This window comes from Podarcis bocagei (assembly GCF_964188305.1).
Source record: "Podarcis bocagei genome assembly, chromosome: 7".
NCBI lineage: Eukaryota > Metazoa > Chordata > Lepidosauria > Squamata > Lacertidae > Podarcis > Podarcis bocagei.
This window is the reverse complement of record NC_138132.1, coordinates 74,265,828-74,290,722: the sequence shown is the minus strand read 5'-3', so window position 1 is coordinate 74,290,722 and position 24,895 is coordinate 74,265,828. Positions and strand designations below refer to the sequence as shown.

At 47.5% G+C, this 24,895-nt stretch overlaps 2 protein-coding genes and 1 long non-coding RNA gene across 6 annotated transcripts in view; 2 read left to right on the top strand and 1 right to left on the bottom strand.

The window, feature by feature from the left end:
* Nucleotides 1-24,895, top strand: part of LOC308591155 — a 116,083-nt gene that overhangs the window by 81,312 nt on the left and 9,876 nt on the right. The window lies entirely within an intron of this gene.
* On the top strand, nt 1,649-10,974 carry LOC308591119 (aquaporin-7-like). Of its 2 annotated transcripts, XM_081201725.1 has the most exons (5): nt 1,823-2,087; nt 5,106-5,243; nt 5,487-5,605; nt 6,211-6,428; nt 9,006-10,974. In XM_081201725.1, the coding sequence occupies exons 1-5, from the start codon at nt 2,054-2,056 to the stop codon at nt 9,169-9,171; spliced, it is 675 nt and encodes a 224-aa protein (XP_081057851.1). In that variant the 5' UTR covers nt 1,823-2,053; the 3' UTR covers nt 9,172-10,974. The 2 variants fall into 2 exon arrangements, with proteins under 2 accessions (XP_081057852.1, XP_081057851.1); XM_081201726.1 differs by lacking the exon at nt 5,106-5,243 and having other exon boundaries at nt 1,649-2,087.
* On the bottom strand, nt 10,712-24,670 carry LOC308591090 (tubulin polyglutamylase complex subunit 2-like). 3 transcript variants are annotated; one of them, XM_081201677.1, is made up of 7 exons: nt 24,527-24,670; nt 21,015-21,094; nt 16,712-16,799; nt 15,756-15,887; nt 15,435-15,548; nt 14,745-14,905; nt 10,712-11,327 (listed from the first exon to the last, which is right to left on the bottom strand). In XM_081201677.1, the coding sequence occupies exons 1-7, from the start codon at nt 24,645-24,647 to the stop codon at nt 11,088-11,090; spliced, it is 936 nt and encodes a 311-aa protein (XP_081057803.1). In that variant the 5' UTR covers nt 24,648-24,670; the 3' UTR covers nt 10,712-11,087. The 3 variants fall into 3 exon arrangements, with proteins under 3 accessions (XP_081057803.1, XP_081057805.1, XP_081057804.1); XM_081201679.1 differs by having other exon boundaries at nt 24,560-24,670; XM_081201678.1 differs by having other exon boundaries at nt 24,385-24,553.

Sequence of the window (24,895 nt, the reverse complement as noted above, 5' to 3'; positions counted from 1 at the left end):
GGCTGTTTAATCCATTACCACCACTATTCAATTCAGTATTAGACACTTGGGGATTATGCAGGGTTAGTGGCATTAGAATCTGGAAGGAAAATAATATGCTTTTGACATGGGAGACCAGTATTCACATCTCCACTCAGCCACGAAGCTCATTGGGTGACGTCAGGCCAGTCTCTCAGCCTTACGGGAGTGTTGTGGGGATGAGGAGGAGAACCATGTAGACGGCCTTGAGCTCCTTCGAAGAAAGGGTGGTCTGTAAATGTCATACATTGATGTCAGCCTGGACAGCTAGTGGGTTAGAGCTCTTCTTTGGCAATCCCTCATAGCCAAGTAAGATTGTTTTCCATGTTAATGGAGTGTGCAGAACTGGACAAAATGGCAGGAAGGATTCGAAACCTGTGGGACCAGAGATTTACAGAAGATTGGAAGAGGTATATGAATTATTTGAAGAGCAACTGCAATCAACAAATTACACTAGTAGGTCTAAAAGAAGTTTTGTAAGGAGAAATATACGAAGTGTTACAAAGTAGAAAAAGATAGAGAAATTGGTTATGAGTTTGAAACGTAATAGGGAAAATAAGAAATACATACTAAGTGATTAGACTGGAGAATTTTCAGACAGGACTGATGGAAGTCAAAAAAATTGAATAAGATGTAAAAGTATGTTTAATTAATATGTTTAAAATAATATGTTTAAAAACACACACACACACACACACACACACACACACACACATATATATGTCTTCCATGAACACGGTTTTAACAAAATAAAAAAAATTCCTTCCTGTAGCACCTTAAAGACCAACTAAGTTAGTTCTTGGTATAAGCTTTCGTGTGCATGCACACTTCTTCAGATACACTGAAACAGAAGTTGCCAGATCCTTCTATATAGTGAGAAGGTGGGGAGGGGTATTACTCAGAAGGGTGGTGGGAATTGGAGAAACCAGTAGGAGAACACTTCAATCTCCCAGGACATTCTATACAAGATCTCAAAGTAGCTGTTTTACTACAAAGGAATTTCAGAAATAGACTGGAAAGAGAAGCTGCTGAATTGCAACTCATTACCAAACTTAAAACAATGGAGAGACCTGGTCTGAACAGAGACATTGGATTCTTATCTCATTATACATGACTAAGCCATTTCTCACCTTCTCACCCCTTGGCTTTTCCTGTAAGACCTATTACAGTCGTTAAGAGTCGCCAACAGGCTCATCTCAGCTATCTGCCAATCTCCAATTCCCACCACCCTTCTGAGTAATACCCCTCCCCACCTTCTCACTATATAGAAGGATCTGGCAACTTCTGTTTCAGTGTATCTGAAGAAGTGTGCATGCACACGAAAGCTTATACCAAGAACTAACTTAGTTGGTCTTTAAGGTGCTACAGGAAGGAATTTTTTTTATTTTGACTATGGCAGACCAACACGGCTACCTATCTGTAACGGTTTTAACAGTGAGTCCGTAAGTGACTGTGGAGGCCAATTCTGGATCCACACGTCCTTCCATAGTGGGGACATTGGTTTCTGGGCAGGAGTTGATCACAGTGAGAGTTTGCCTAGCATGCCTTCCTCTTAGCACGTTTCTCCCTTTCATCCTGAGTTTGAGCGTCTTCAAAGCCTCCTGACACCTTTGGTAAAGGCTGTTCTCCAACTGGAGCACAGGCCAGTGTTTCCCAGTTATCAGTGCCTATACTACATTTTTAAAGATTTGCTTTGAGAGTGTCTTTAAACCTCTTTTGTTGACGACCATTATTTCACTTTCCATTCTTAAATTGTGAATAGAGTAGTTGCTTTGGAAGACGATAATCAGGCATCCACACAGCATGACCAGTCCAATGAAGTTGAAGCTGAAAAATCATCGCTTCAACACTGGTGATCTTTGCACCGGTGCTGTTGTCCTGCTACCATGACGATGGATACCTTGACACATATGGGTCTCTCTTCTTCCCCCTTCCCCCACAGGTTATTGGACAGGGCTCTGTTGCCCAGGTGGTAATAGGAAAGAATAGCTTTGGGGACTTTCTGAGCATCAATCTGGGATTTGGATTCGGTGTCATGTTGGGAATTCACGTAGCTGGTGGAATCTCAGGTGAGTCTGGTAGATAATGTGCCTGGAAGATCTCCCTTTTAATATCAACTGTGCAGTTTCAATCCGTTTAGATCTGGGCATAAATTGCTTTAATCCACCCCTTGCTAGTTTCTAAAAGGTTGATTTCTATATTATCTTAGTGCTTCTCCTTCTTTCCTTTTGCTGTTCCAGAGAGGTTCTGTGTTTCATAACATTTTCTGCTGGGATGGTTTTACTGCAGGCTTCCCCAACCTGGTGCCCTTCAGAGGTTTTAGACTACAAAACCTAGCCCAGGAGAAAGCAGATAGAGAAAAGTTTTTGGGGTTTTTTTTTGTTTTTTATTCAAAATTATAACAAGACATATTATCCAAAAACATATTATCCTTGTTTCCCCCCCATTTTTCCTCCCTCCCCCCCCCACAAATTCCCACTTATCCTTGTTTCCCCCCCATTTTTCCTCCCTCCCCCCCCCCACAAATTCCCACTCATCCTTAAAGTCACAGTTATCCTTGTCCCATAGCTTATATGTCAGTTTTACCAGTTCTGCATAGTCCATCATTTTTTCTTGCCATGATTCTTTTGTTGGGGTTTCTTCAGTCTTCCATCCTTGTGCTACCAGAACTCTCGTGGCCATTGTCGCATACATGAAGATGTTTTTCAACTTTTTTGGCAGGTCTTTCCCTACAATCCCCAACAAAAATACCTCGGGTTTTTAAACAAATGTTAAATAGAAAATTTTCTTCAATTCGTTGTATATCATTTCCCAAAATTTTTTAATTACCTTACAATCCCACCACATATGATAAAATGTCCCCTCCTTTTCCCTACACTTCCAACATATATTTGAACTAGTTCTGTACATTTCCCCTAACTGCACTGGTGTTGTGTACCATCTGTACATCATCTTCATGTAATTCTCCTTCAATAGGGAACAATCTGTAAATTTTAAGTCAGTTTTCCATAATTTAACCCAATCTTCCATCATAACGTTGTGACCTACATCTTGTGCCCATTTAATCATAACTGATTTTACCTCTTCGAGAAAAGTTTTTACCCCTCTTTCATGGCACTAGAACTCATGGACATTCAAGGAAGCTTGTTTGGGACAGATAAAGGAAAGTGTGGAACTCTCTCCTGCAGGAGGCAGTGACGGCCACCAACATAGATGGCTCCAAGAGAACATTAGACAAGTTCATGGAGGACAAGAGGGCAATCGATGGCTATGTTGCAAGAATGTATGTATAGGTTGGGGGGGGGGGTTGCCCCTCCAGCAGATATCATGCACGTGCAGCCCGCTACCAAAACCAGCACAATCACTTTTGTGACTTTTGTGATTTGTCCCCACAAAACACTTCATCACAGTTTCTTCCCATCTATTCAAAGGGCCTCTGCTGCACAATACCAAATGTAAAAATTCCCTGATAAATGTGTCTCTGAACTGGCTCGCAGGGAAAACTTCAGAAATTCATATAGACATGTGAGCTCAGCTACTCAGCCTGAGTGATAATTCCTGGCCGCCTAATACCTGAGTGCCAGACATGTAGCCATTCCAGAAATAACAAACCCAGATGAAGACAAAAGGGCGTGATTAACTTGGCTGGGAAACAGGGAAATGTAAATATCTTTTCTGATACACTTGATGGGTGTTTGGTGGAGGGCAAGGAGAACCATGGGGCAGGGTCCAGGATGCTCAGATTACTGCCACCAGACCTCCCCTTTCATGATGTAACCATGATGTATGAGTGATGTAGTTGGGGGGGTGTAACATGGGGATTAGTAGCTAATAAAAGTTTGGGGGCTTTTTTGTTTGGGGCTTCCATCTTGTTCCACCTGGTGGCAGGTGGGAGTCCTGTCGCGACAGTCTTCAATAAAGACCAAGCCTGCTGGCTGTTGTTTTGCTCTGGTATTCCTGGCTGGTGTCCTTGTTTTTTGTTCAAGGGAGCCCTCAGATTTCTCAGTTAACAGCTGCTAGTCATGATGGTTATGTGCTGCCTCTACAGCTGGAGGAAGCAAAGCAGTTTCTGGAAACTGCAAGGAAAGTGTGCCCTTGCACTCCGGTCCTGATTTTGGGCTTCCCACAGGAGCACCTGATTGGTCACTGTGAAAGAGGGTGCTGGACTAGACGGGCAAGTGATCCAGCAGGGTTCTTCTTACATTCTTAGTCGTTTATACAGCTGTAGACCCAAAGCACTGGAGAGCATGAGCACTGGTACCAACTCTAGGGGGCCTTCAGTGTCAGGGCACTCACAGTTTTTGTGTGTGGGTGCTCAGCACCCACACTGTGAGGCTCCGACGCAACCTCAAAGGCCCTACGAAGTCTTGGAAGTGACTTCCAGTAGAAGTGACTTCCAGTAGAAACCGGATGTAGACGATGTCATGATGTCACGTTATGTCGTGGTTGTCATTGGGCACCCATAATCTGGGCACAAGCTTGAGGAAAGCTGTTTTCATCTTTGTGTTACATCCCTGTTTTATACGGATTTCTGTAAAGGATCTGGAGAACTTCCACACACCGGAGATCTAGAAACGTACAGATTCAGCCTTGACGCAACCTTGAGGTTATCTCTACACTCACAGAACCACGGTTCTCAGGATTAAGAAGAAGATCCCAACACCCATTCCATGATGCGTAGAACAACTTCCATCTTCCATAATCTGGGGACCACCTTGCTGAGACTTGCCTCCAGCAGCTGAGGGGGTGGAATAGAAGTGCGGAACTGGCTTGTTTTGCTTTTTTATTGTTTTATTTTTTATTGAAAATGTTCAGCATACAATACCATAAAAAACAAACTAATCTAAATGAAAAGGAAAACAGCCAAAAAAAGAGAAAGTGCTCCTTTTGCTGTCCCATCACTTAGCATTTCCCTATGTTGTGTTTTTAGCAAACGCTCTCAGAATTGGTCTTCGTTGTGGTTTTGTTTTTGCAAAGATAGCCCTTCTAAGAATTGGCAAGGTGGAGGGGTGGCTTGCAAATGCTGTAATTGCTACTATTATCATCATTTACTCTCGCATTCCTGCCATTTCTTTTGCCCCTGGAAGGTGCTCACATGAACGCAGCAATTACATTTGCAAACTGTGTCGTGGGGAATCTGCCATGGTACAAGCTCCCGGTGTATGTGATTGGCCAGTTCGTGGGATCCTTCTTGGCTTCTGCAACGACGTTTTCACTGTATTATGGTATGATACTTCCCTTGACCCCCAACCCCTCACAAAGCCACTAGAATAGCTGGGGAGGAAGAAGAACTACCTGATTTTTTTGTTGTTTCAGTGACACACCCTTCTCTCTCATAAACACACACACACACACACACATTGTGGGTCCGTGCAAGGGCAGAGTGATTTGATCAAAAAGTCCACTTGTAGCCTCTCCAACTTGTGCTTTTGCTGTTGAACTGTGTAATCTGGTTGCTTCCCTTTCAGAGGCCCTGATGGATTATACCGGGGGGACCCTGAGCGTTGGAGGACCCACTCGCACGGCAAACATCTTTGCCACCTATCCGTCTCCATACATGTCGACTTTGGGCGGATTTATAAATGAGGTTGGTGCACCAGGATTGACTTTATTTATTTAGTTCATTAAAGTTATATACTTCTTGTTATATACTTAAAAAAACAACCCCAAAGTGGTTTGCTAAAAGAATTAAACAGTAGGATTAATAGGGAAAGCAGTTAAAACACAACTATTTCATAGGGAGTCATTCTATGGCTTCTAGATAATAGACACGGAGAGCTTTGACCACACTGAAATGCTAAGATAATAATTGTCCTCATACGGGTATGTCTGTACCCAATCAGTCTTCAGAATGCAGGGGGTTAAGACAGGGTCGGCCCAGCCATGAGGCAAGGTGAGGTGACTGCCTCAGGCGGCAGGATCCACTGGGGCAGCGGATCCTGATGTCAATCTTTCTTCCTGCCTTCTTCCTTCACCACTTCTTCCCTGGCAGGGAAGGGGGACGCCATTTTGGTGTCTGCCTCAGGTGGGTTAAGAGGTAAGCAAGCAAGGGAAAGGGATTGTAATGACTGTTCCCCATTGGTCCCCACACCGGACTTTCCGCCACCTTGTTTTGGAGTGGCCTCTTCTGCCTCTGGGCTGCCATCTTTTATTTCATCCTTCCTTCCTTCCTTCCTGGCCTCATCCCCGCAGTTCATCACTACAGCTGTGCTATTGATTGGAATCCTCGCCATCAACGACCTGAAGAATGCGGGAGCTCTTCCAGGCACCCATGCCTTGAGTGTTGGGCTGCTGGTTGCGGTCATCGGCATGTCCTTGGGGATGAACACAGCCTACGCCATTAACCCTTCCAGAGACTTGCCACCAAGGATCTTCACAGCCGTTGCTGGATGGGGGCTGGAGGTCTTCAAGTGAGTTCCTTTTCTCTACCACAGAATCATAGGAGTGTGAAGCGACCCTGAGCGTCATCATATCACTCCTTAACCTCCACTTCTCCAGGGCATGTTTAGCCTGGAGAAGAGGAGGTTAAGGGGTGATATGATAGCCATGTTCAAATATATAAAAGGATGTCACATAGAGGAGGGAGAAAGGTTGTTTTCTGCTGCTCCAGAGAAGCGGACACGGAGCAATGGATCCAAACTACAAGAAAGAAGATTCCACCTAAACATTAGGAAGAACTTCCTGACAGTAAGAGCTGTTTGACAGTGGAATTGGCTGCCAAGGAGTGTGGTGGAGTCTCCTACTTTGGAAGTCTTTAAGCAGAGGCTTGACAACCATATGTCAGGAGTGCTCTGATGGTGTTTCCTGCTTGGCAGGGGGTTGGACTCGATGGCCTTTGTGGTCTCTTCCAACTCTATGATTCTATGATTCTAGGATTCTAGGATTCTATCTAATCCACCCCCCTGCAATGTAGGAATCTCAACTAAAGCATCCAGGACAGGTGGCCAGCCAACCTCTGCTTGAAAACCTCCAAGGAAGGAGAGTTCACCACCTTACGAGGGAGTTTGTTCTACTACTGAACAGCTCTTACTGTCAGAAAGTTCTTCCTAAGTTTTCATTGGAATCTCCTTCCTTGTAACTTAAAGTCACTGGTTCATGTCTTACGCTCCAGAGCAGGAGAAACCAAGATAGGTCCATCTTCCCTGTGACAGCCCTTTAGATATTTGAAGATGGCTATCATATCTCCTCCCAGTCTTCTTTCCCAGGTTAAACGTACCCAGTTCCTTCAACTATTCCTCACAAGGCTTGGTTTCCAGACCCTTTATGATCTTCCGCACACATTCCAGCTTGTCAATATCCACCTTAAATTGTGGTGCCCAGAACTGGACAAAGTACTCCAGGTGTGGTCTGACCAAGGCAGAATAGAGTGGTCCTCTTCCTGTGATCGGGACACGATACTTCTGTTGATGCAGCCTAGAATTGCATTAGCCTTCTTTGCTGCTGCATCACCATTGACTCATGTTAAGCTTGCGATCTACTAAGACCCCTAGATCTTGTTCACATGTGCTATTCACAAGGCAGGTATCTCCTAGGTGAATATTGCAGATCCCCACAGTTTCTGCCCCCCTTATTTGCATGGATTGATTAAATTTGATTACTGAACATTTTTTTCTTATTATTCCTGGTTTGCTCTGCCCATCAGGTGCAGGGTGGGCAACAACCATTTACAGTGGTACCTCAGGTTAAGTACTTAATTCATTCCGGAGGTCCGTACTTAACCTGAAACTGTTCTTAACCTGAAGACCACTTTAGCTAATGGGGCCTCCTCCTCCCGCCGCGCTGCCGTAGCATGATTTCTGTTCTCATCATGAAGCAAAGTTCTTAACCTGAAGCACTATTTCTGGGTCAGGGGAGTCTGTAACCTGAAGCGTATGTAACCTGAAGCGTATGTAACCCGAGGTACCACTGTATTTAAATATAGATTAATTGAAACAAATTGGTTGATAGCTCTTGTGGATACGAAGGTAGGTCTGAACCTCCTCGCCCAACGTTAGGTGAAATTTGAGAAGTTAGGTCGTGCATTGAGCTATCACATTTGTTAAGGACTGGAGTAAGAGTACAAAAGGTGCTTTTGATGTGCACCCTACCTCCTCTCCAAGGAATTCAAGGTGGTGTACCTAGGATTTCCCCCTTTTAAAAGTACAAAATGAGAGTATAAAAAAGCTATGGGTGGAAACAGGTCTCCTGAACTTGATGCAATGCTTGGAAGCAGGATGGGCCAATAAACTGAATCTGAATCCCGTTTTGTGTAATTGGGGGTGCAGACTGGGAGGCTGCCAGTTCTAGATGAGGTTGCACTCCCCCCCCCCGAAGGAGCAACATGGGCATACAACTGGATTCAACACTGTCAGCAGAGGCTCAGGTGGTCTTGATGGCAAGGAGCACTCTCCCGTCCCCCTAGCTCAGCTGGAACCCCTTTGGGACAGCTATGCCTTGGCCACTGCGCTCCATGCTCTGGTAACTTCCAGACTGGATTGCTGCAACGCTTTAGTTGGGGCTGCCCTTGAAGACAGCTCAGCCACGTATGATGGCACCTCTAGAGGGGCAACCCTTGCGTTAAAGGAAGGCTGATTTGTGATGGACGTAATTGAGGGGCGGTACAGGCAAGTGATGGTCCAGTTCAAGGATGGGGATGAAACGGGCAGAAATCATTTTGTGTGGGTCCGATAGATGATTACACCCACACCCACACTGCTCCTGACTTGGAAGAGGCCCCAATATGGGGCAGAACGGGCTTATGAGTGCTCCACTGACACCCAGGGGGGTCAGGAAGGGAACCTCTGCTCAAAATGGTTGTCACCTGTAGCCACCATCCAGCAACAAGAGGGACACAGCTTGCCCATCCCTGGACCAGATTCTTTTGAATACTGACACCAGGTCTACAAAGAACCAGTGGTGCTGTCAAAGAAGCAGCTGAGCTCAATTTCTGCTCTTGGCTTCTCCTAGAACCGAATAAAACCAGCTTTTCTCTCTTCCCCACCCCCCAGCGCATCAAATAATTGGTGGTGGGTCCCAGTGGTCGCACCAATGTTGGGAAGCCTCCTTGGAATTTTCATCTACAACATCTTCGTTGACTTTCACAATCGCCCTCGGCTGGATGGGAGCAGGAAGCCAGACTGCGAGGGCGACGAGAGCGTCGAGCAGCGACTGTGAAATCTGGACTCCCGTCAACCGGAAGCTGAATTTGGGACTTGGGACAGATCCATAGCAGAAAGCTGTCTGTCTGCTGTGGCCACAGTGCCCAAGAGCGTGCAAGCAGATATCAATCTATGTTCTTAGCTAATAAACAGAGGACACTTTTTTAGGGGATAAATAAGGGGAGGCTGGAAGGTGTAAGTTCCTGCCTGCCCTGTGCTCTTCTCACTCAGCTGCTGCCAGTGAGCGGCATGTCAGTGCTCACGTAAGAGCCTTGCAAAAATCTCCTTAGGCAGGGATGCTCAAGGGATGTGCTGTGAGACGCTGCCCTTGAAAAATACACCATCATTTCAGTACTTTCAGTTATTATAGACTGGTTGACCCAACTTTTTCCTTGTAGACAGAAGTAGCCCCAACCACCCTCCGCCGGTGCACTCAATTATACAGGTGCAATTTGTGAACTATGTGCAACAATTGTGGAAAGATGCAGGAGAATTTCTAGGCTTGGCTATGATGTACAATCAGGTGTAAGACTCCTGGCTGCATCTGCCTGCTCTCCGGCTTAAGGAGAAGCACTGCTGTAAGACACAGAAACACCCTCTTCCTGTGACTACCATTTAACTCTTCAAACAAATTCAAATTCTTCAAAACCTGGGAGGTTGCAAGCTCTCCTTCCTTGGAGGGCCCTGTGTCATGGATGCTTTAGTTGAGATTCCTGTATTGTAGGGGGTTGGACTAGATGACCCGTGGCTCCCTTCCAACTCTACAATTCTGATTGTACGAAAATCTCATCCCAAGGCAGTTTGGGATGGTGTTCTGGATGCCGTCTGCATGGCCAAAAGTCAGGGGATTATGGGAGCTGTAGCCCACAATCCTGACTGGTGCCACTGCCACTAGATCTCCAGCAGAGATACTTCCCAGACCCTTTTCCCTTTAACTAGAGATGTTCGCAAACGAACTAGGGCCACCTGCATACAATGGCTGCCCCCTTCCCTAGAATGTTCCAGCAGCAAACATCAAACTGCCAAACTCTCTTATCCGCAGTCGCTCAAAATGCAGATTGTGTTTCTTTCATCTGATGCCATGCCAAGGATGATTGGGACACAATTCACGTGTGGTTTGGTTTATGACTTGGAAAGTGATCGGCTCTCAGCCTGGTGCACTTCTAGCTGTTTTGGACTACAACTCCCATCAGCGCCATAGAACGGTTGCTCAAAGTATGCTTCCCAGGGGAGGGTTGCTTCCTCCCACCCTTTGTGCACTTTATCTGCTCAATCTAGACAGGAAAGGCGATTCCCAGGAGGAATCCCCCTTAGCCAGCCATTGCATTACGAACCCTAGACAGGCTTGGTATACCTGAAAGAGCATCTCCACCCGCATCACTCAGCCCAGACACTGGGGTTCTCCTCTTGAAGGTCTCTGGCGGTTCCCTCACTGCAAGAAGTGAGGCTACAGGGAAGCAGGCAGAGGGCCTTCTCGGTGGTGGGGCCAACCCTGTGGAACACCCTCCCAGCAGATGTCAAGGAGATAAAGAACTATACAACTTTTAGAAGACATGTGAAGGCAGCCCTGTATCAGGAAGTTTTTAATGTTTGATGTTTCATTATATTTTTATATGTGATGTAAGCCTTCCAGAGTGGTTGGGGAAACCCAGCCGGATGGGCAGAGTATAAATAATAGTTATTATTATTAGCATTATTATTAGCAACGTTCACTCCAAGGAAGGACTATGTCGAACCTGAGCCCACTGGTCACGTTTGGCACAAAGGACATTCAGCCAGAGCCTAAAGCCTTTTAAATAAATACTTTTAGATAAATACATCTTGGTCCCATTCGATGCTCCACCAGCCACAAACTAGGAGGCCTTTTCTCGGGGGAGGGGCAGTGGACCGAAGCCATGGTGGGGCGGTGCAGGGTCAAAGGACAAAGGTCAGTCAGGGCTGGGGTTCCCGTCTCCTTGAGGAGCTTCCGGCCTGCTGCGGATTCTTGGGGGCTGTCCCCGCCTGGCCCTTCTGGGAGGAGGGCGTCTGGGACGGCAGCTTCTTCTTCAACACCGGAGTTTTGCTTTTGCTGCAGAAGACCTTGTTTGGGTCCAGCTTGTTCACAAAGGAATCGGCCTCCTCAGAGAGCTGCTCCGTGTTGACGGTGATGGGCTTGTACATGTTGAACCACTGCTGGAAGAGGAGAAGGGAAAGTGAGGAGCAGGAAACACCAATCACTGCAGGGCAGGCGTGTGGTTCTGGTTGCCTCGTCTCGAGAAGGATGCTGGAAAAAGTTAAAGGGCAACCAAGAGAGAGCCAGTGTGGTGTAGTGGTTAAGAGAAGGGGACTCGTAATCTGGTGAACCAGGTTCGCTTCCCCGCTCCTCCACATGCAGCTGCTGGGTGACCCTGGGCTGGTCACACTTCTCTGAAGTCTCTCAGCCCCACTCACCTCACAGAGTGTTTGTTGTGGGGGAGGAAGGGAAAGGAGAATGTTAGTCGCTTTGAGACTCCTTCGGGTAGTGATAAAGCGGGATATCAAATCCAAACTCCAACATTATCAAGGGGGTGGAGCGAATCCCCTATGAAGGAAGGTGGCCAAGGCTAGGACTTTTTGGTCAGGAGAAAAGGCAAGTAAGAGGCAGCACGATAGAAGTTTATGAGGTTTGGCATGGCACAGAGGAAGTGAAGGGAGTCTCTCGTTGGGAAATGCAGGACAGGTAAAAGAAAGGTAAACCAAAGAACTCAGGATCCCAAAGAGGCGTGGCTCTTGGGTTCAAGGGCCATCCTGATGCAGAGGATGACTCTAACCTCTGAGCCCTGCCTGTCAAGGCAAATTGCCCATCTGATAACGCTGCTATCAAAATTGGCAATAAAAATAATGCTGCACACAGCAGAGAAGGATATATTGAGAGAAATATTGAACTGTGACCTTAGGAGTAAATACTTTGTTTTGAGAATGCCTGAAAAAGCTAAGCAACCTGGGTGGTGGGTGGGAAGCAGATAGAAGAGGCTCAAGAGACCTCTGGAAAAAACAGACCCTAAACCAGATTTGGCAGACTTTGTAATGGAGCAATTTGCTCAACAGAGGAATGATTTTGGATTACAGATGCAGGAGCTATTTCAGAAAATGAGTACTAAGATAGAGGATAGCACAGCTCAGCTGTCACAGCAGATAGAAAGAATGGGTGTAAAGGTTAAAGAACTTGAGGAGAAATTGGCTGAATTTGAGAAAACCTCTGAACAAATGGAGCAAGTGAAACAAGAAGTAGTGTGTAAAGAGGCTGTGGGTGGGGTTGTGGGTAGACTGGATCTATTAGATGATGCTGTTCTTGTGACACAAATGAGACAAAATGAGAATACAGTGAAATGGGCAATTTACCAGAGCGAGAGGATAACCAGAGACTAGAGAAATATTTAGCAAAAATCTTAGCCGAATGGTTAGGAGAAAGAGAGGAGTGGGTGGAGGAGGCTATACAGACCTGTTACCAGGTCAGAAATAGAAGAAAAAGAGGAGCACAGCAGCCTGGAGACTGTTTGGTTACTTTCATAACTAGAAGAATAAAGGAAACAGTTCTCCAGAAGGGATTTGAAACCAGTCTAAGGGTTGGTGATAATAGGGTTGAGATATTTAAAGAAATTCCTTTTAAATTGAGAATTGGAAGACAGAAATATAAGTTCCTGACAACCGCCCTAAAAAAGCAGACATACAATACAAATGGGAGTTTCCAGAGGGACTCTCATTTATATACAAAGGCAAAAGGTAGAGACTTACAACAGAAATGCAGGAACACAATTTTTTTGAAAAACAAGGCAGGGACTTAGAAAGACAAGAAACAGATAGGTATGGGAATACCCCTCTGGAAAAGCAAAGGCAGGCAATGGAACAGCTTGCACAAGAAGAAGAAAAAGGTGCAGCAGGAGGTAGACTTATCTCGAGAGAAGTTGATATTGGCAAACCTTAAAATACTGAATTGGAATGTGAATGGATTGAGCAATAAAACAAAGAGAAACAGGGAGGAACATATAATTCTCAAACAAAATCTAGATATAATTTGCCTGCAAGAGACACATAAAGCCAAAAAAAGAAAGGTAAACCAGGTAAAAGAAAGGTAATCCAGGGAACTCAGGATCCCAAAGAGGTGTGGCTCTCTGGAACGCAAAGGCCGTCCTGACGCAGAGGACTTTAGGCTCCTAGCCCTGTCTGTCAAATTGCCCATCTGATAACTATCAAAATTGGCGATAAAAATAATGCTGCACATGGCAGAGAAGGAAGGTGAGCGATGGAAGGGTGGGGGTGTCTCCAGGCCTGTCTCCTGGCTTGTTATCTGCCGGCCGTGGGACTAGAGGCCTCAGACAGGAATCCAGCTAGATGGGCTCAGGGACAGAAGGGGGTCTGCTTGGGATAGAGCAGATCCCCAATTTAATCCCTGGATGATCTGCTAAAATATTATTATTACCCTTTGCAAGACTTTCTTAGCACAGAGCTGCAGGAGAGAGATCACACCACAGCATGGTAATCCTAAAATAATGTTGCATGGTGTATTTGAGGGAGTCATGCTTTGGTGTCAGTGTGTGTGTGTTGGATGCAGAGTTCAATCCCTGGGGTCTCCAAGAGGGGCTGAGAGAGTCAGTGTTCAGAGGCATATACACCTGTACCTGTGCCCAGCCAAGCTTGCTATAAGATTTCCACCAGGGCTCCACAGGGTCAGGGAAGCCACCTGGGAACAGTCCTATTGATGTCCCAGCTCACTTGACCATTGCACAAGAAGACCAGGGTCTCAAGAACAACAGACATGCCAGCCAGAAAATCCCTTCTGATTCTACAAGTCTCTGGGGCCTGGACCATCTCAATAGAGAGAAGTCTCTGCGGAGAGGAACAGCCACTTCCTGTCCAGCTCTCCCCAGGGAATGAAATGTCCATCCAGGACAAAGGGCTTATTTTAATCCACAAACAGATCCAGCCCAAGACATTCTGGCACCTGAGGCGGACCACAAGTTGGCGTCTCCCCACCAGGGAAGAAGGCAGGAATGAAGATTTCCATTGGGAAGAAGTGGGGGAATCAAATCAACCTCATCTTTGGGTTGAAGTGGGACTCAAAGGCCAATGTTGTAGGGTCTGCCCCCCAAATCCTGGAGAGTCAGTGTCTAAATGCCTCTCTGGGAAAGTGGGAGTGATGCAGAACAGAGCAAGGGAATGGAAGGATTCGTTCAGAGGGGAGAGCATTTATGTTGCATGCAAATCCCCACTGGTATCTCCAAGGAGGGCTGGGAGAGACCCCCCGCTATGCCACCTGAAGCTCTGGAGAGCAGCAGCCAGTCAGTGTAGAGGTGGTGTAGCATAGTGGTAAGAGCAGTGTTTCTCAAACTTCGGTCCAGACAACAGCTGGGGACCCAAGTTTGAGACACACTGGATTAGAATTTCGGTCTGGGGCCTGGGACGCCTGGGTTCAAATTCCCATTTGGCCATAAAGCTCCTTGGGCCAATCACTCTCTCTTGGGCCAATCACTCACTCTCAGCCTGACCTCCTTTGCAGGGCTTTTGTGAAGGCAGAATGGGCAGGAGCAGCAGACCCTAGGAAAAGGGACGGGCCGTTTGTCGTTCTCTCACCTTAGCCTGGGGGCTGATGCCGTAGCTAGTGAAGGCATACTGCCAATGGGGCAGCCCCAGGTGGGTGATCAGGAGCCGGTAGTAAGCGGTGAAGGTTTTGGTGAGGAAATGCCAGTAAAGAGCTCGGTCCAGAAACCAGATCTCGGAATCCGGGGTGACAACTGGAAGTGAGAAGAGAGACTATTAGGCCGCAGGATGAGAAGAACGGACCGCCCCACCTCTCAGGGGGTTTTAATAAGGAACTCTGAGGCCTAGGAATGACGATCTGGGCCTCAGTGCTTTCTAGAAAGGATAAAGGCATTTCCAAGGGAAATTCATCCTCTGAGGCGATATACAAATTTTATTATTATTATTATTATTATTATTATTATTATTATTTAATAATAATAATAATAATAATAATAATAATAATAATAATAATAATAATAATGGCAATTTATGAAAGCCAGGCATAGCTTGCTTCAGGAAGACTTCATCACAGGCCATCATAGACAACAGACTTTGTCAACCTGGTGCCCTCCAGATGTTCTAGACAACAAAGCCCATCAGTCTCAGCCAGCACAACTGTATGGTGCTAGGTACAGTAGTTCAAAACGGAGATATGGGAGATAAGGCAAAAGCTAACTGGGGTTTGCAGATGGAGCTGATTTGTGCAGGCAGCTCTTGTGCTTCTGGTATCACACAACATACCCGGCTTGGTGTTCTTGTACACAAGGCAGACCTTCCCATTTCCTCCGCACGGGTCCAGCTCAAACACCAGGCTCCGTGAGTCCAAGTGAGGTTTCTCTGGCTGACCCCCATTACCTTTGGGGAGAAAGAAAAGGCTGAGCGAGGCAGGCAGGCATTCTCATCGGGTGCAGGGCAAGGAAAACTCAAACGAGGCAGAGCTTGAGAAGCTGGGCGTCGGTGGGGCTTGTGTATAAGGTCACGGAAACTTTTGGTGGGGTAGCAGGGGAGGTGGAGAGGAGAACCGAGGTCTCCCATGGACAAAGGGGTGAGGTGGGGCAGTACCTTCTTCATCGTCAGTGTCCTCTAAGTCAGCCAGCGTGGGGGCATTGGGCAAGGCATAGACGGGCGACGCTCTGACTCGGTTTAGCTTGGAGATGCTGTTGATGGTCATCGAGCCAAGCGGCATCGGGTTGTCTGGGAAAAAGGCAGCCATTACTAGGTTGCTGGCATGGAAGGCACTATTCTGTAGGAGCACAGAAGGCAAGCACCTAACCATCACGGCAGCAAAGATGGGATTGGCAGCACGCAGAGTGCTGCTGCTGAAATAGGAATCTTCCTGCTGATGAACAGTTCCTGTTTCATTCTCCCCTTCCCAAATTAAAGACAGAACACAACTTAAGCAGGGGAAATGGGTTTGTGAATGCAATTGTTGATCAGATATGAAAGTGTTTATTTTGTGTGTGCTTCATAGCATTTATATACTGTTCAACTGTGAGTAAAACCCTCAGAGCGCTTATCAATAAAAGGGTCAACAAAAAGTTAAAAACGGCTATTGAAAAGCATTCAAAAGTTATTTATTTATTTGCATACTGCCCATTATCTGAATATCCTAGTGCGGTTCACAGCATAAAAACACAAGGTACAAACACAACATACCCCGCAAAAACAGGAACAAAAACAAAACAAAACAATAACGCTCTCTCCATTAATTAAAATCAATGATTAGCTAAAAAATGGATTAAAACACATGCCATACTTCTTTGTGACTGGATAGGCTTGCCTGAACAATAATATTTTTAGCAACTGCCAAAAAGAGTACAGCGAAGGCACCTGCCTGTTGTCAAAAGCAGGGAGTTCCAAAGTGTGGGGGCTGCTGCACTAAAATACTGATTTATTACATATGCCGAATGAGTATTATGGGGTTTGTAATGCTGTCAGTTCCGCAGATCAAAGTGGCTGAGTGAAGAAGGCGACCTTGTGAGTAAACTGGTCCCAAGCTGTGAAAGGCTTATTCTTACCGTCAAACTTTACACTCCAAGTCATGTGGAAGCCGTCCGTCATCAGGTAGAAATTCTTTAAATCCTCGGGCAAGACGCAGGCATTCTTCTGCAAGGAGAGGCAAGGGCAGGAGAAAAAGAATCAAGCAGCAGCCACTGCCTCTGTGGCAGGAATTGCTAGTGTGGCCCCGTCTAGATATGGTTGGACTCCAACTCCCATGGGGCCAGGCAGCATGGGCAAGGATCAGGGGTGATGGGAGTTGGAGTACTGCAACCCTGGGACATAGGAAGCTGCCTTATGCTCAGCCAGACTGTTGGGCCACCTAGTTCACCATTGTCTCCAGGGTTCAGATGCTCTCCAGGGTTTCAGGTAGGGAAGCTCTCTACCTGCAAATGATGGAGATGGAACCTGGGACTTTCTGCGTGTAATGCAGATGTTCTACCATTAAACTACAATCCTTTTCCAACATCTGGAGGGCACCCTTGCTTTGTGGAATGTGCTGGCCAGCAAACAAGGGTGGGGGTGTTATTGGAAACACTATTACTATACTATTACGTTTTTGTTCCTATTTTTATTATGTATTTTGTGTTCTTCATACTGTGGTTTTATGTTGTGATCCACTCTGAGACCTATGGGTGCAGGGCAGTGTACAAATTTAATAAACAAACAAGCCTTGATGTGCAGCTGGCCCTCTTGTCCGTTATATCACTTCCAACATTTGTCTTTCTCCTATACTTTGCTTGGCCCCGATGGACAGAAACAGGCCTGCAGTATCCAGCTGTTGTCTGAGAGCCCTATCATCTCTCCCCCTCAGCATTCTTGTCGGCCTATGTCAAGACTGACCCCTTGCCCTGCTGCATCTATAGCTTTGCACCCGCGGAGCCAGCTCTTTCCAGGTTTGCATTGCTTTTCTTCTTGAGCTGCCTGGCTGCTGCCTGATGTCATCGCTATGTCCGGTTCTCTGCTGCCCTGGATTACATGCCCTGAAAACTCGTGCCTCCTAAACTAACAGCTATCAGAGCGGCAGCATCGAGAGGAAGGGTGCGTCGCACACACGGAGGGTGCTCTTCAAAGCAGGACCCAACAGCAGGTGAGTTTCCCCTGATTCTTCAGTTCATCATTACAGGCCCAGTTTAACAGAGGGAGAATAATCGGTGGGGACATGCCCAACACCCCTGAGAGCAGTGTTTCTCAAAGGGGGCAGGAGGGGAGAATGGCAAGTGTGGCAGGGGGGAAAAAAACACATTTGAACATTTCAGTATAGTATAGTATAAAAATAATTTTTGTGAATATTGCCAGAAACTGCATGCATGCTTCTTTTCAGGAGCATTGGCTATTATTCTACAGTGCTCCATGACCTGTTGTTGCGAAGAGGGATTTTGAACAAATATGTAACATCAGAAAAGAGAAAGCTTTCTTTCTGTTGATAGGCATATGTTTGTCTCAAATTACACCTAATATCAGTAACATTATATCCGGCAAAAGCAAGCTCACACCTCTAACTGAGTTTGTAAACATACTTAAGATACGTAAGAGGCCCGCTTATAATTACATTTTGGGAATGATTTGTGCTCTTATGTAGTTGCATTGTTTTAAGCATTTTGGATGCCTCTTGATCATACTATAAAGTAGTTGTTCTGCGTTGTAAATCAAGCACTGCTAGGAGTTGTTTCTTTTTGTTTTCCAATATGTTTCTTATCACTAAAAGAATTCTTGTTTTTATTCTGAAAGTGTGGCCCAGGGAAAAGTTTGAGAAGCATTGCCTAGAATGAACAACTTGAAATCAGTGCCAGAAGAGTAGCCAAGTTGGTCTCGCTGCCTGGCCTTTAAGACTCTCCCAAACCCATATTTACCGTATTTTTGGCCCCATAAGACGCACCGGCCCATAAGACGCACCTAGTTTTTTGGGGGGGAAATAAAGGGGGAAAAATTTATTTCCCCCCCAGGTGCGCTGCGCTAATCCTGAAGCTTGGGGCGTGCGGAGCTCAGCGCGCCCCAAGCTTCTGGGTGCGTGCAAGTAGTCGGCTAGCCCTGGGAGAGCCGCGGGGCTCTCCCAGGGCTAGTGGACCCCTGCGCTACACCAGAAGCTTGGGGCGTGCTGAGCTCAGCGCGCCGAAAGCTTCTGCGTGCGCGCAAGCAGTCCGCTAGCCCTGGGAGAGCCGCGGGGCTCTCCCAGGGCTAGCGGACCCCTGCGCTACACCAGAAGCTTGGGGCGTGCTGAGCTCAGCGCGCCGAAAGCTTCTGCGTGCGCGCAAGCAGTCCGCTAGCCTTGGGAGAGCCGCGGGGCTCTCCCAGGGCTAGCGGATTGCTGCGCTACACCAGAAGCTTGGGGCGTGCTGAGCTCAGCGCGCCCCAAGCTTCTGCGTGCCGGCAAGCAGTCCGCTAGCCCTGGGAGAGCCGCGGGGCTCTCCCAGGGCTAGCGGATTGCTGCGCTACACCAGAAGCTTGGGGCGTGCCGAGCTCAGCGCGCCCCAAGCTTCTGCGTGCGCGCAAGCAGTCCGCTAGCCCTGGGAGAGCCGCGGGGCTCTCCCAGGGCTAGCGGACCCCTGCGCTACACCAGAAGCTTGGGGCGTGCTGAGCTCAGCGCGCCGAAAGCTTCTGCGTGCGCGCAAGCAGTCCGCTAGCCTTGGGAGAGCCGCGGGGCTCTCCCAGGGCTAGCAGATTGCTGCGCTACACCAGAAGCTTGGGGCGTGCTGAGCTCAGCGCGCCCCAAGCTTCTGCGTGCCGGCAAGCAGTCCGCTAGCCCTGGGAGAGCCGCGGGGCTCTCCCAGGGCTAGCGGACCCCTGCGCTACACCAGAAGCTTGGGGCGTGCCGAGCTCAGCGCGCCCCAAGCTTCTGGGTGCGCGCAAGCAGTCCGCTAGCCCTGGGAGAGCCGCGCGGCTCTCCCAGGGCTAGTGGATCGCTGCGCTACACCAGAAGCTTGGGGCGTGCGGAGCTCAGCGCGCCCCAAGCTTCTGCGTGCGCGCAAGCAGTCCGCTAGCCCTGGGAGAGCCGTGCGGCTCTCCCAGGGCTAGCGGACCCCTGCGCTACACCAGAAGCTTGGGGCGTGCCGAGCTCAGCGCGCCCCAAGCTTCTGGGTGCGCGCAAGCAGTCCGCTAGCCCTGGGAGAGCCGCGCGGCTCTCCCAGGGCTAGCGGACCCCTGCGCTACACCAGAAGCTTGGGGCGTGCCGAGCTCAGCGCGCCCCAAGCTTCTGCGTGCGCGCAAGCAGTCCGCTAGCCCTGGGAGAGCCGCGCGGCTCTCCCAGGGCTAGTGGATCGCTGCGCTACACCAGAAGCTTGGGGCGTGCGGAGCTCAGCGCGCCCCAAGCTTCTGCGTGCGCGCAAGCAGTCCGCTAGCCCTGGGAGAGCCGCACAGCTCTCCCAGGGCTAGCGGACCCCTGCGCTACACCAGAAGCTTGGGGCGTGCCGAGCTCAGCGCGCCCCAAGCTTCTGCGTGCGCGCAAGCAGTCCGCTAGCCCTGGGAGAGCCGCGGGGCTCTCCCAGGGCTAGCGGACCCCTGCGCTACACCAGAAGCTTGGGGCGTGCCGAGCTCAGCGCGGCTCTCCCAGGGCTAGCGGAGCACTGCGCTTATCCCGAAGCTTGGGGCGTGCGGAGCTCAGCGCTCCCCAAGCTTCTGGGTGCAGGCAAGCTCTCCGCTAGCCCTGGGAGAGCTGGGTCTCCCACAGCTAGCGGATAGCTTCCTGAAGCCTGGAGAGCGAGAGGGGTCGGTGCGTACCGACCCCCCTCGCTCTCCAGGCTTCAGCGAAAGCCTGCATTCGCCCCATAAGATGCACCCACATTTCCCCTTCATTTTTGGAGGGGAAAAAGTGCGTCTTATAGGGCGAAAAATACGGTACTCAGCCATCTAGCTTCACACCCTCCTTGAGTGTTTTTGCCTGGCTTGAATATGTCCCGGAGCTTATTAGACTTCTCGCTTGCCAGGATGAAGGACAGAGAAGGGTGTGTGAAAGTGTGTAGAAAGTAGACTACTTCACAAAGGTAAAGATTGTGTTCATTGCTCTGCCCACTTTTCCCACAAGAGCTGGAGGGCATCAGGTTGGTGAGGGTGAGACGGGAAATCCAGGAAGGACGGCGCTGCCTAGTGCCAAAGGGGCAAACTGCAAACTCATTTACTACCAATAGTTTCACATCCAGAGAGATGAACCTGCTCTGCTACCAGAGGGCAGCTTTGCATGCAGTCCCATTTAAAAAAAACGACCTCACCTCCAGGTGCTCTGTTCTGATCACCTCCATGGAAAATCCAAACCAATAATACTGCAAAAGCCGACTCAAGCACCGTGGGGAAGGAGAAGCAATATGCATAAATAATAGCCAGTCTCACCTGTTCCCATGAAACAATGGCATGGCGCTCGGCTGGCACCTTCTCCACAAATGTCACCTCAGTAACTCCTGGAGAAGCTTCTGCAAAAAGAGTAATCAGTGTAAACAATACTTGCCCTGCTCTTCAACCAGAAAGATTCTCCCAAAGCAGTTTGCAGATGAATATAAACCAGACACAGATAGGTAGCCGTGTTGGTCTGCCATAGTCAAAATAAAAAAATTCCTTCCAGTAGCACCTTAAAGACCAACTAAGTTAGTTCTTGGTATGAGCTTTCGTGTGCATGCATACCACTTCTTCTGTGTATCTGAAGAAGTGTGCATGCACACGAAAGCTCATACCAAGAACTAACTTAGTTGGTCTTTGTAGTAGATAGGTAGCCGTGTTGGTCTGCCATAGTCAAAATAAAAAAATTCCTTCCAGTAGCACCTTAAAGACCAACTAAGTTAGTTCTTGGTATGAGCTTTCGTGTGCATGCACACTTCTTTAGTTGATCTTTAACGTGCTACTGGAAGGATTTTTTTTATATAAACCAGACAGTCCCTCTGCCTCTAGGCTTGCAACTTTAAAGAGCCACAACATGAAAGAAAAAGGGACTGGGAGGGAGGAGGAATAGCATAGTGTCGGGAAGTCAGCATGGAGTCCTCCCGATGTTGCTGCTGGACGTCCAGTTCCCAACAAGCATGGCCAACAGGGATGGAAGATGAGAGTTGTGAAGGATACATGTTGATGGATTTACTTACAAATTTTATAATCTGCCCTTTTGTAGAAATATAGTGAGTGGGAAAATAAAGACAGGAGAATCAACAAAAGATCCATTAAAAAGTCAATGAATATCAATCAATACTCATTGGTTAAAATCATGTTGCCCGTTTAAACAAACAAACAAAGATTTCAAAAAATCTCTGAAGGTGACTGGCAGAATCCGACACCAGGGAGAAGAGTCGGTGGAAGAAGACTGGAAAAAGTTTAAAGACTATTTACAAAAATACTGTAAAATTAATGAATGTTAGAAAAATGTTGGAATGAAGTTATATGGCTTTAGTAGGAATGTTATAAGGAATTAAGTATAAATAGATTAATAGAGTATTCAAGGGAAAAATAAGGTTAGAATGTGTTAAGACAATTATAGGATAGAAAACAGAGGAAGATGGAAAGGAATTGCTGAAACAATTAATAGAAGTGGAATACAAAAAGGGAGGTGTGAGGAGGTCGTGGAAATTAGTGAAAGAAAGATAAGATATTGAAATTGGACTGTGTTTTAAATGGTTTTTGTTTTGTTTTGTTAGTTGTATGTTAGTGTTTTGTAGTGTTGTTGTTGTTTTTTGTATTGTATTGTATGTTTTTTCTTTTTTGGTTTTTTGTAGTGTTGTGTTCAATTTGCTGGAAAACTAATAAATATTATTTTTTTAAAAAAAATCTCTGAAGGAAAGGAGGGCTGGTCCCTGACAAATTTCCAGTAGCAGGGAGTTCCACAGGGCTTGGCTTGTCACAGTCAAGGGTACACCCCTAGTGAAGACTGGATGAAACTCAGGGGTGCTGGGAACCACCAGAGATTCTCAGTGGTTGCAATACTAAGAATTTGTCAAGAATGTACAACTTGTTGCTGAAATGGAATACACAAGATGAAACAGTTAAATCAGCCATGATTAAGTGGGCACAAGACATTGGTCATAACATCATGTTTGCTGACTGGGAACAGTTGTGGACCACCGGTATAAAATTTACGGCATGTAATGCCTTAAGAGAGAATATTATGAAAATCATTTATAGGTAGTACATGACCCCAGTCAAGCTTGCAAAAATCTATCATTTGCCTGATAATAAGTGTTGGAAATGTAAGGAAACTGAAGGTACCTTTTTTCACCTTTGGTGGACGTGCCCGAAGATTAAGGTTTTCTGGGAAATGATATATAATGAAATGAAAAAGGTACTTAAATGTACTTTTCCTAAGAAACCAGAAGCCTTTCTCTTGGGCATTGTCGGCCAATTGGTGTCAAAGAAAGACAGAACTTTTTTTTTGTATGCTACAATAGCAGCAAGAATACTTATTGCAAAGTATTGGAAGACACAGGATCTACCCACCTTGGAAAAATGGCAGATGAAGGTGACAGACTATATGGGACTGGCTGAAATGACTGGCAGAATCCGAGACCAGGGGAAAGAGACGGCGGAAGAAGATTGGAAGAAATTTAAAATTTACCTTAAGAAGAATTGCAAAATTAATGAGTGTTAAAATGTTGTGGTTATAGAAAGTAAGGGATTACAGCTGTATAAGATCAAGTAAAAGAAAAGAAAAAATTGAATAAGATTAAGGGGAGGATTTGCTGAAAAAACTTGGGAATTGGAATGCAGAAAGGGGAGGTATGGGGAAGTCGGCGAAATAAGTTTTAAGAAAAAATGGATATGAAATTATACATGTTTGTTTTTGTGTTTGTATGTTTGTATTGTGTATTGTTTGTGTTAATATAAATTGTGAAAAACCAATAAAATTTTTACAAAAAAAAAGAGATTCTCAGTGGTTGAGGAATCAGGAATCAGGCTGGCCCTGAGATAATTTGGGTCCCAGCCATTGAGGGCTTTTCTTTGATTCTATGACTCCAAGAGCCTTCTGGGCGTTCCCTTGGGGGTTCCCAAGCTTCTCGGCATCCAGCCGGTCCATCACACCACTGCATTACAGCTTCCATCAGCTCCAAATCTGGGTCCCAGAGGTCCCCAGTCTGGGGGAAGATGGAATTAGAGGAAGAAAATTGTTGCACAGCACACGGTGTTAGTAAGCTATCAAGCAGGCAAATCTCAAGTTTCTGCGTGGAAAATAGAAGAGGACAGACAGGGGGCCCCAACCTTAGGGAGCCCTTTGAAGCATCAAAGGCAAAAGATGGGCGAAATCCTATTAGGTCATTTAGTTCATCCCCCCCCCCCCGGCTCCCAGTCTTGAGGGGAAAGGAGGTTGGGGAGGTTTGGGGATAAATGTGTGTGCCTGAGATAAACTGTGCCTCATTTGCATCACACTAAACTAAACATTCATCCAATGTTAGCAAGAGCTAATGGAAAGTGTCCCTGAGCTAGCAGTGCCTTTTACCAGCTTTGCCTGGTCTGCTAGCTGCAGTAGGGCCATTCCTGGAGGATGGTTTGTCCCATTCCCCACTCCCTATAGGTCTTCAGCCGCTCTTATTTCCCCGGCAAACATATAAAAACCCTCTTTGCCTAGATGAGACCTTTGGCGAGGCGGTCAGTCAGCCTGGCCTCCCTCACAGGGCTGTTGTGAGGGGGGAGGAAGCGCCATGCAATGAGCAAGAGAGGGAAGAAGACTCTTTGCGGCTCCATCCCTCGGCCGTTTCCATGGCAACCAGGCATGCCACCTCCACCTTACCTAGGATGCGGGTCACCCCCAGGGTGAGCTTCTCCAGGTAGGGCTTGGTGCTGCTGGAGCTGCTCCCGCTGCGCAGGGCCTTCTCCTCCATCCTCTTCCTCCTCCCTCCCGCATCAGCCCCTGACCACCTGCACCTGCACACCTGCACGAGCAGCCAAACGAGGGTGGACAGCACCTGGTGAGCGCGTTTTGCCCCTTCTCGCAACCCGTAGCTCAGAAGCCCCGCCGCGGTGGCTTTCGGGAATCGCAGTCCTCCGTTTCATTCAGTTCCTTTCGATGGCCGTTCTGTAGGGGGGGGGAGGAATGGAGAGCAAGCACTACGACTCCCAGAAGGCAACAGGATAGCCGGCTTCACCGCCTCCTCCTCCTCCTCCCTTTCCCCCCCACCCCGTTCCGAGCCCCTCCCATTGGCCGGCTCCTCCGACTCCGTATCTGGGCAAACCCCGGTCCCCGTCAGCCAATGGGAGCCAGGAGTCGGGCGCGGGGGGCGTGGCTGGGCGGAGAGACGTTG

Excerpts from the sequence above, each read along its gene's own strand:
- LOC308591119 (XM_081201725.1), top strand. The coding sequence starts at position 2,054 with ATGTTGGGAATTCACGTAGCTGGTGGAATCTCAG. Across the intron at positions 2,088-5,105 it reads CGTAGCTGGTGGAATCTCAG|GTGCTCACATGAACGCAGCA; the intron begins GTGAGTCTGGTA and ends TGCCCCTGGAAG. Across the intron at positions 5,244-5,486 it reads GACGTTTTCACTGTATTATG|AGGCCCTGATGGATTATACC; the intron begins GTATGATACTTC and ends CTTCCCTTTCAG.
- LOC308591090 (XM_081201677.1), bottom strand. The coding sequence starts at position 24,647 with ATGAAACGGAGGACTGCGATTCCCGAAAGCCACCGCGGCGGGGCTTCT. Across the intron at positions 14,906-15,434 it reads GTACAAGAACACCAAGCCGG|TTGTCACCCCGGATTCCGAG; the intron begins GTATGTTGTGTG and ends TCTCACTTCCAG. Across the intron at positions 11,328-14,744 it reads GCATCAGCCCCCAGGCTAAG|CAGTGGTTCAACATGTACAA; the intron begins GTGAGAGAACGA and ends CTCCTCTTCCAG.